The sequence below is a fragment of the Arachis duranensis genome, chromosome 10, assembly GCF_000817695.3.
Source record: "Arachis duranensis cultivar V14167 chromosome 10, aradu.V14167.gnm2.J7QH, whole genome shotgun sequence".
In the NCBI taxonomy this organism is placed as follows: Eukaryota; Viridiplantae; Streptophyta; class Magnoliopsida; order Fabales; family Fabaceae; genus Arachis; species Arachis duranensis.
The window spans coordinates 103,472,585-103,483,547 of record NC_029781.3 but is presented as its reverse complement, the minus strand read 5'-3'; the positions used below and the strand labels follow the sequence as shown (position 1 = coordinate 103,483,547).

At 31.5% G+C, this 10,963-nt stretch overlaps 2 protein-coding genes across 2 annotated transcripts; one reads left to right on the top strand and one right to left on the bottom strand.

Annotated features, from left to right (window-relative positions):
- Positions 1–152: 152 nt before the first annotated feature.
- LOC107472035 (tubulin alpha-5 chain-like) lies at positions 153–4,901 on the top strand. The gene is made up of 5 exons (XM_016091608.3): positions 153–401; positions 1,249–1,463; positions 1,529–1,728; positions 2,823–3,331; positions 4,517–4,901. Exons 1-5 carry the CDS (start codon positions 289–291, stop codon positions 4,821–4,823), a joined length of 1,344 nt encoding a protein of 447 aa, XP_015947094.1. The 5' UTR covers positions 153–288; the 3' UTR covers positions 4,824–4,901.
- A 3,498-nt stretch (positions 4,902–8,399) lies between these two features.
- On the bottom strand, positions 8,400–9,262 carry LOC107471748 (ethylene-responsive transcription factor ERN1). The gene has a single exon (XM_016091240.3). The coding sequence runs from the start codon at positions 9,201–9,203 to the stop codon at positions 8,583–8,585; it is 621 nt and encodes a 206-aa protein (XP_015946726.1). The 5' UTR covers positions 9,204–9,262; the 3' UTR covers positions 8,400–8,582.
- Between the last annotated feature and the right edge of the window lie 1,701 nt (positions 9,263–10,963).

Genomic DNA, 10,963 nt, shown 5'->3' with positions numbered 1-10,963 from the left:
TATTAAAAAAAAAAAAAAACAGAAATTCGTCCATTAACTTAAACATGGAATCAACGGCTAAAAATTAATTTTTTGGGCTTTGGAGTTTGACGTAATGATTTAGTTTGTGTTAGATGTTAATTGCAAAGTTAGGGAGAAAAGGGATAAAATAAGATTTTCTTCTTCTCCTTCTCCATTTACTTTTTGCATTTTCCTTCTCATATAGAATTTACATTTCTTCGAAAGTCAATAATTATTGTCATTAGCGTTCTTCGTTCATATAGAAAATAAAAATAAAGAGAAAGAAAGATGAGAGAAATAATAAGCATTCATATTGGACAAGCTGGAATTCAGGTTGGGAATTCATGTTGGGAGCTATATTGCCTTGAACATGGCATTCAACCTGATGGGGTCATGGCCAGGTTTGTGCTTTCCATTTTTTATTTTCATATATTCTTTTCTGATTGACTTGCTGGAAAATTCTTTGAATGCCAAGGATTTTCTTATTATTTTGGGTGCATTTTTTTTATCAGTGTTATCAATTTTGGTATTTTGTATTAATTTTTCATTATTAGATCATTATAGCAAATGTGTATTTTTTACGGAGGAAAAAAAAGAAAAAGAAAAAGAGAAAACTAGCAAACATGAGAAAGGTTCATTTAATCCAATTTGGAACTTCTTTGCTTTTTTTTTGTTCTGGAGAATGCTATGGTGTTTAAAAATGGTGCTTAATTATTAAAATAAGTTAAAAATTAATATTTAATTTAAAAGATATAAAAATAAATAATTTTTAAAAAATTAAAATTTACTACAAAAAAAATTTAGACAAAATTTAGACGTCAATAGACACCTTAGAATTGGCCTTTTTTTTTTTTTCATTTGAAGAAATTTAATACCTTTGAAACATTGCATGCATTCTAATCTTGTTATGGTCGGTTGTAGGCCGTGGATTGAATTGACATTTCAGCTTTGCTAATCAATGTTATATATTGATTATTCATCTTGCTCGATTTAATTATAGTGTATTCAATTATTCTTTAGTTATGTGATGAAAATTTTGTTAAATGATGAATAAACATGCATATTATTATACACTGTAGTAACCAACATCACCAATAAATTTGATAACGTGTATTTTATATTACTGACTAATTTTAGTAGCGTACGCATAGCATAATTGTAAAAAATAATTAACAGAAGGAAAAAAAAGGTTTATTCCTATAAAATATAGAATGATAAATACCAATTTGACATACTTGTGTATTGTAGTGATTCGGCAGAAGTTTCAGAACACGACGCATTCAGCACATTCTTTAGTGAAAGTGGATCTGGTCACTTTGTTCCAAGGGCTTTATTTGTTGATCTTGAACCCACTGTAGTTGATGAAGTAAGATCTGGTGCTTACAGACAACTCTTTCATCCTGACAAGTTAATTTCTGGCAAAGAAGATGCTGCTAATAATTTTTCAAGAGGACGTTATACAGGTGAGTCAGTGTTTTCAAGTGAAGTTAGTTGAATCGAATATAATAAAATAATATATATGTTGTAGTTGGAAGAGAAGTTGAAGAGGTATGCTTGAACCGTATTCGGAAGTTGGCTGAAAATTGCAGTGGGTTGCAAGGATTCATGTTTTTCAATGCTGCTGGTGGTGGCACTGGTTCTGGTTTAGGCTCATTGCTTTTGGAACGCTTGTCTTCTGAATATGGCAAGAAGTCTAGACTTGGCTTCATCATTTATCCTTCTCCCCAGGTATTAATTAATTAATTATAGTCTAGAGTGTTCATAGATCGATCGGTTTTGATTAGATGTAGGTAGCTTCTAAAAAGATATTAGATCTATTTTAATATGGTGCGAAAGTAATTCGAAATAAACCGAGTTAAACCAGATTGATTTGATGCAAAATTAGTATATATAAATTTGTAAATTTTATATACTAAAAAAAATATCAATTAAAATATAAAAATATAATTTACTCTACTCATTTTATTTTAAAATATATATTTTTATTAGGTTTAATTATTTTGTTGGTTCTTATAGTTTTGTGAAATTTTCAATTAGGTCGCTATATTTTTTTTCCTTTTAATTTAGTTCTTGCACCAATTTTTTTTTTCAATTAGATCCCTCTTAACAGTAATTGGTTTAATTATATAGGGACTCAATGGAAAAAAAAATTTGGTGTAGAGACTCAAATAAAAGGAAAAAAAAGTATAGGGACCCAATTAAAAATAAAATTTGGTGCAATGACTCAATTAAAAGGAAAAAAAGATATAGGAACCTAATTAAAAATTTCACAAAACTATAGGAACCAACAGAATAGTTAAACCTTTTTACTATAAAAAACCGATTCTAGATCAGATGATTCCAAGCAAAATTCGAATCCGAGCCTAAAATGGCACTAAAAAAATTTGAACCTGACAAAATATATATTGGGTCCGGAACTAATTTTGGACCAAACCATATCTTAAACACTCCTAAATTACACTAAATCATTACAAAATAAGCTAAGATTAGAATAAATTGAATTGAAATATCTTATTATATCATCTAAGATTGATATATTACTTTATGTGCTTTTAATTTGGATGATACTCTTTTACATTTCTTACCTCCCTGTACTTTTGACTATAGTTTTTATAACAAAAGTTATGTACACAAAAATCAATCATATGTACATACTGAAAATATTTCAATAAGTGTGTCAATATGTGATGTACTAATGATAAAGGCATGCCTGATGATATCTTATGGTATATATATTCTCTGTTTGATCAAATTCATGCTTTAATAATAATATTAGTGCTTTATTGAATAATGTATGTGATGAAATAATGTTGTTGTTGAAGGTATCTACCGCTGTGGTTGAACCTTACAACACAGTTCTAGCGAACCATGGTCTAATTGAGCACAGCGATGTGGTTGTGCTTTTGGACAACGAAGCAATATACGATATCTGCAGAAGATCATTGGACATTGAAAGACCAACTTACTCCAACTTGAACCGCTTGATATCTCAGTGCATCTCTTCATTAACAACTTCATTGAGATTTCAGGGAGCCATAAATGTTGACATAACAGAGTTCCAAACAAACCTTGTGCCGTATCCAAGAATTCACTTCATGCTCTCCTCCTATGCGCCCGTGATATCGTCCGCCAAGGCGTATCACGAGCAGCTGGCGGTGGCCGAGATCACCAGAGCAGTCTTTGAACCGGCAAACATGATGGCAAAGTGTGATCCAAGAAATGGAAAGTACATGGCTTGCTGCCTAATGTATCGTGGAGATGTTGTCCCAAAAGATGTTAATGTTGCTGTCTCAAATATTAAGACAAAGCGAACCGTTCAATTTGTTGATTGGTAACTACACTTTTTCCCTCTCTAAATAATCTCCATCTTAAGCCTTTTATAATACACATTATTTTTTTATGATTAATAGAAGGTGGAAACTCAGGTGCAATCATGTGAAGTTGATAATCGAGAGTGGTTAGATGATTTGATTGATTTGATTAAATTTTTATCTAACGACTTTTAACTATCAACTTTACGTGAAGTCGACTGCATCTGAATTTCCACTTTTATAAAAATATATATCATCGCTCTTATTTTAATGATGTTATTTTTTTTTATAAATTTATGTATACATACCATGTTAAAAAAATCATATATAGAGTAACATTATAATGTATATAAACTAAAACACAGTTACTAAATTAATTATTATAGTATTGTAGTATAATAAAAAAATATGAGATGTCAAATTTGTATTTTTATTCGCATTGGTTGATTGATGGTTTGGTTTTTTTTTTTTGTATATAAGTGGATTTTAATATAACTATGTCATGTTAATTGCAGTGATTATGCCAATATTATTAAAATTAAAGCCATATCTTTTATATTTTAGTAATACTTCTTAAAAAGAGTTATTTTAATTTTAACAATATTTTTTAAAATATTATAATTACTGTGACATAATCATTGTAGCAAAATATCGAAATAGAAAATTTTTTCTATTCTATTTATATAGAATAATACTTGTTAATTTCCTTCTTTGAGCGGAACCTTTATGAGATAAGATAAAATATCATCTTAATGAATACAGTATACCACATTATGCAGTGGACAATCAAATGATTGTTGTTAAAAGATAATTTATATACCTAATTAATTGACAAAAATATTATGTATACATAAAAAAATCAATAACTTTAACTATTATATATTTTTAATATATATTTTATATTTTAACGTATATTTTTTATAAATAATTAGTTTAATAACTATTTCTTTTTGTGTTTATAGCTAGTTTGATCAATTAATAATAGGTAAAAGTGTCTATAACTTGCTGTTTAACTTTTGCCTAATTTATATTTTGTAGTAATTTTAGAAATTTAATAATTACTTATTTTTATACTTTTAAAATTAAATATTAATTTTTAATCTTTTTGATAAGTTAGACAAACACTTTTAGACACCATAACAATCACCTTAGTAATAATCATATTTTTATAATTATTAAGAGTGTTTATTACGATGAAATTGCAGGTGTCCAACTGGTTTCAAGTGCGGAATCAACTACCAGCCACCAACGGCGGTGCCGGGAGGAGATCTGGCAAAGGTGAAGAGAGCAGTGTGTATGATAAGCAACAACACAGCAGTGGCAGAGGTTTTCTCTCGCATTGACCACAAATTCGATCTCATGTTCGCAAAGAGAGCCTTTGTTCATTGGTATGTCAGTGAAGGCATGGAAGAAGGTGAGTTCTCTGAGGCTCGTGAGGATCTTGCTGCTCTCCAGAAGGACTACGAAGAAGTTGGTGCAGAAGGTGCAGATCAAGAAGTTGAAGATTACTAAACATTTTTCTTTTTTATTTTTTATTTTCTACCACACACACATTATTATATTCTATTTGTTTTCTATGCTATATCACATCTTTTCTATAATCAATCGTTGATCTATAATTTATATAAAACTTTTATTTTTTTAATACCTTTTTGAATACATATAATTATAGTTATGTTAGATTTTTTTATTTAAATAAAGTTTATTCTTTGCTACACGATGAGTTTGATTTTGACAGGTAATTTCACAGGAGTTACCATTTCTTGCTTCAAATTAAGGTTTAGCCATTATTAGTATGCAACTATGCATGTAAGATAGAGTGCTTGATTCAAGTTTCATGGTCCAAAATCCTCATTATTTATCAAAAAATTAAAATAATTATTTATAATTTAAAATTTTTATTCGATCTCTAATCATTTAAATAATTAGTTTAAGCATGAAGTCTTTAACACGGCAACAAGTCAATATTTATAGAAATCGTTTAAACCAATTACTTAAATGGTTGAAAATTGGTTGGACTAATTATTTGAATAGTTTGAGAAATTATTAAAAAAATGTTTTTCGGATGAATGATAAAAAAATAATATTTATTTTTTATATTTTTTTAGTCAACATTCACTTGAATTACCTTTATTTCTTACTTACTACAAGAAGGGCGAAACTGAAGATGTTGTCTTTGGAATGGTAAGCAAGATGTAAGCATATCATCTTTGGATGTCATGAATCATTCACCCACTAAAGTCTGATCTCACATTTTAGATAACTTATATCCGCCAATAATTCGTTGCCTCTAGGGGCCGAGTTAGGTTAAAATTTTGGGAGAAGTTAAAAATTAATTTTATAATAAAAAAATAAATTAAATTTTTAAGAGAAGTTAAATTAAAATTCATACATAATTTATAAAAGAATTTAAAGTTTAGAAAGGAGCATCATCCTTCCTTTTATTCTATGAGACTGTTAGTATTGTAAGTGTAAACAATGTTGAAGTTAGTTCCACATAAAAAAAACATAGAAGAGTGAAAAGTTTATAAGATGAGAGATCCATTAATTTGACATTTTAAGATTTTGAGTTAGATGTGGTGTCTTCTCAAAAGAGATCTAAAGTTAGAAATTTTTCAATAGACAATGTTTATTAAATTCCTTAGTATCTCATATGGGTTGCATTAGTTGTCAATTCTTCTCTTTATCGCGGGATAGAGCAGCTTGGTTCAAATCCCGGATCAAAGAAAAAACATGGAAGAAGAGTTTATAAGATGAGTGCTGTGATTAAATTATGTAAATTAATATCAATATCATTTTGCAATTTAGCATGATGTGGTTGTGGATCCTAATTCAAATATTTGAACTCCTAAGTTGACTCGTGTAGATTTTTATTTTATGGCTAACTGAACATATTTTCGTTATAAAACTTTAGATTTTGGAAAAAAGACAGGGTATTAAAATTGAGGTTAATTTGGATGCAGTGATAATATAAAAATTTTTACAAGTATAAAAAATAATAACAATAGTAAATAATGTGAATAATAAATTAAAAAAAAAGGTAAAATTATAATTAAAAATTAAATTATTAATTAATTATTTAATTTTAAATTTTAAAATTTAAAAAATTAGGATTAGCAATTAAACTTATTCACACTACCTACCTACGGTTATTTCTAATCTCATCATAACTTTCCAATCTCCGATTTCCTCTCGCCGCCGCAGCTTTTTACCTGTGTTGTTGCAACCCTCTCCCCCCTCCCGCCACCGTGGATTCCCGTCGACACCGCCCAATACAAAATCGGATGGTTATTGTTAGTGCAAATGGTTGTTTTAATGGATAATCGAATGATTATTTTATTGGATTCGATTTAAGTGTAAACAGTTAACAAATGTGAGATGTTCAATTTTCTAGGAAGCTGGATGGTTATTTTAAGTGTTACGTGAGTAGTTGTTTTGTGCACATGAGAGGCAAAATCTATTCACTCAACCAAATGCATTTCATGACCACCCTTTTGAAAATTAAAACCCTAGACATCAACTAACCTATTATAGTAGCGAGTGGGAAGAGTGCGACAACGGTGATGGTGTCTGCCGTGCCAACTAGCGACGAATGCAAGGAGTCTGGTAACAAGTATGAGTGGGTGAGTGTCGCGCGGTGATGGTGGATGGTGAGCCAAGCAGCGCGTCAAGGGGGAGCACAGAGCTGACCTTCTTTCTCGCGCTGGTTGAAACTGACGCCGAGGTTGACTTCTGGCAAGGGAGAGAGAGACGCGCGGGGCACAACGAACGCGCGATGGGGAGGAGGAGTCTGTCGGCGATGTTGGCTGCCGGCGCGGAAGAGAGGGACGCGCAGGGGAGGGGTGTGATTGACGCCGATGAGGGTGCGATTGACGCCCGTAAATTGGAATGATTGATGAAGGTGGGGAGACAGGGAGTTTGGGGAGAAGAAACTGTTTAGATAAATTAGTGTGGTAAATTAGGGTTTGATATGGTTAAATTTTTTTAATAATTGAGTGAATTTTTTAATTTGGATAATTTGAAAAGTATTGTTTATTTTTTACTTGCATTGGACTAAATTTCCATCCCATTATTCACATTGTTCATATTTTCTATTGTCTACCTAGCAGAATTGGATAAGGATAATTCAATAATTTTGTAATCAACTCCGATAAATAGACAATAAAAAATCTAAATAATGTAAATAACGGACTAATTTCTTAGCCCACTAAAAAATAAAAAAAATACCCCAATTCATTAAAATTTTAACCATATGCTCCCTCTCCCAAAACACTACCAGCGCGATCCCCTACCCAAGCAGCCCCCACATTGTTGCTCTCTCCTCATCGTCGGTCGCTATCGTCACCAACCCAGGTGCGACGTCGCTTTCTTCCCATACTGAAATCCTTCTCGTCGCTTAGCTCGTGGGCGCAGTCGCTGCTTCGCTAACCATCCCTAACCGGCGTCGCTCTCTACCCCGTCCGACACCAACCTCGCGGCCAATCTTCCTCGTCTGTCGCTGGTTCGGCTAAAACCTCCCAACGGCGTCGTGTCTCCTCCTTAAGGCATTATCATGGGCTTGTCACCGTCGGATTCTCATCGGCATCCCTCGCTTCTAGACCGAAAACGAACGACGCCGTCGGACTCCTCCTAGCCTTTGTTGCTTGACTAGTCCACACCGTCATCGCATCGCTTAGCCTCTAATAAAAATAATCATCCACATACATAGTGAATTAACCATCTGCATACCTATTAAAATGATTATTCTGAACATTACAGAAGAAGGCTTTGGCGGTGTTGGCCGTAGGCGGCACTGGCGTCAGTACGGCTGAAGGTGCAGCAATGCGAGGTGAGGATCGAAGAACGATGACAGTGAGTTTTGTGTATATCAGAAGTTATGATGAGATTAGGAATAACTGTACACATTATGAATATACTTAAATTTAAAAATGTTAATCTTAATTTTTTTAATTTTAAAATTTAAAATTAAATAATTAATTAATTATGTGACTTTTAATTTTAATTTTACCTTTCCTTTTAATCTATTCACATTATTCACAATTATCATTGTTTTCTATACTTTTTCTTTTGCAATTTATAAATTAGGAATGAGAACAAGGACAACATCAATGCTTAAACTTTCTTCGTCACAACGACGACTTCAATTAAAAAGATTTTGATTTTAAAGAGTTTCATAGAATTCGAAATCGCACCGAATCTAATAACTATGCTAATAAAATCCTAGCAAGATTAAACTTATACAAACCTCTAGAAAGAAACTGGGAAAAATGATTAAGGGAAAAACGAGCTCATCAAAGGTGGAAGATCCCAGAGAGATTCGTTAGAGTCCTTAACTTGAAAAGCATCCATGAATCCATGAACCCCATGAATTGCATAAGGTGAACCAGAACCTGAACCTGAACCTGATACTTGTCTTTCAAAACTACTCAAATCTGGTCTATAAGCATTATCATCAGATAGAATTGTTGGTGTGCTTTCTGTAACAATTGTCTCACTCGAACTCGAAAGCGATGATGATGATGATGAGTTCTCAATGATCTCATCACTGCTGCTGATTCCCTTTTTGCTGTTCAAAAGATTCCGAATCCGGGAAGCGACAGGAGAATCCAAGGACGACGAGAAATGATGAGTGATGAAGTTGGTCCGAGCAGCGGAGCCGCGAAGAAGACGCGCGGCTTCGTCGTAGGCTCTGGCCGCTTCCTCTGCAGTCTGATAAGTGCCAAGCCACATTCTGATGTTGTGCGTTGTGTCTTTGATCTCAGCTACCCATCTCCCTGAAGCTCTCTGTCTCACTCCAACAAACTTACTACTCTTCTTGTTTCTTTTTCTTGCTTTTTGCTTGCTGGAATCTTTCACTGAGTACTGCTTTGCTTGCTGGAATTCAATTTCCATTCGCTAAAAGAATAACAGAACAATCTGAAGTAATATGGGTTGATGCAGAAAGTCTTGAATTTGAAGGATGCAGAATACACCTAAAGTTTTATATTAATTCCTTAAATAGTTGCTTGTGACCTGAAAAATTATATATATATTTTTTGGTTTTCTATAGTATCTTTCAACTCGGCAGGTCAATGACTAATTCGTCACGAATCAAAACTTCATTTAAGAGTTTGTTAATGGCCAATGGGTTACTACATGTATAAGGCAGGATTCGAATCCCAACACTTGTTTAAACGGACTTATGAGCTAATAATTAAACTAACCCAACTTAATTGAAAAATTATATATATAATGATGACGAAAGTTGATAAGGTTTTTAAGAAGTACAAGTGGGCTCTTAATGTATTGCACATGAACTAACATTTTTTTTTTAAATTGAAATTTGTCATTTGATAGTATTTTTTTCTTTAATTTGAAGTATTAAAAACTTTAGCATGATATGGACATGTTAACTTACTTTATCTTCAATGTCTCCACGATTTTGATAAGAATGGCCGCCGTATGTACCTGTCTCGTTTGTTGGCATTGCATTCAAAGTTCAAACGGCGTTTAGATTTTTTTTTTTAATTTCTTGATAGATTGCAATTCAAATGATGTGCTTTACTAGAAATTTAGTCTTCCCCAATAAATAAATAACAAATTGGTAACACATTTAATTTTTAATATCACTAATTCTCGAGACTTGTAGGATAAGACTTAATTTTGGACGTAGGACACTACATAATTAAATTAATGTAATTTTAATTGTAACTACAAATTTTTTCTAGAAGGCGTAATTGCACTACATACACATTTCGTTCTAGCAATTTGGTAAAAGAACCTTATACTATCATTACCTTAAACTGATGTTTAGTTGTTTACATTTGTATGAACCTTATTGTTGGGTACAAAATTTGGTGGTTGTTCTTTTTCATTTTTTTTAAGTTCGTAATACATAAAAAAATACAAAATAAAAATTCCACACATGTATTATTGATTGATACATTGTTCTCAATTTTATTCTACTGAATTTTACTAGGTTGACAATGACTTTTGTGAACAATATAAACAATGAACTCTAAAATTTGTCCAATAAAATAAAACACATTACACTTTCAAATTATTTATCTAAATCTTAATATTAGGATAACCATCTGCATACCTAGTGAATTGAACATCCGATATATCTATTATTCACATTGTTTAATATTTTCATTGTTTAATTATACTTTTCTTTTTTGTAAATATTTTCTCTTTTGGTGAAAAGACAAAAAGAAAAAAGAAAAAGAATCTAAGGCAAAGATCACAACCTAGTAAGACAAAACCAAAGCAAGAAGCTAGTGTCTGTCCTTCTCCGCAGTAGAAACTCGAAAGGATTATGACAAATGCCTGAATGACTTCCACTTGGAGGCTGCATATCATTCTTCTCATGTACTTGGATATTTGTAAAAATTTTATAAGAACAATTAATTTTCAACTTCTGTTTTCAATTATATAAAATATTCTTATACACTTATTCTTTTAATAGAAAGTAAACGCACTCTTAACCTTAATAACCTGATTTTTTCACCATTATTATCTACAATAGTAACTTGTAATCGAATTTGTACTGCAATTAATATTACAACTTGTAAATAAATTATGTACAAGTTAAAAATTTATCTTTTGGAAATTATTATAGTTATGTATTTTGTATTTACAATGATTTTTTAAACCTTTTAACCATTATAACT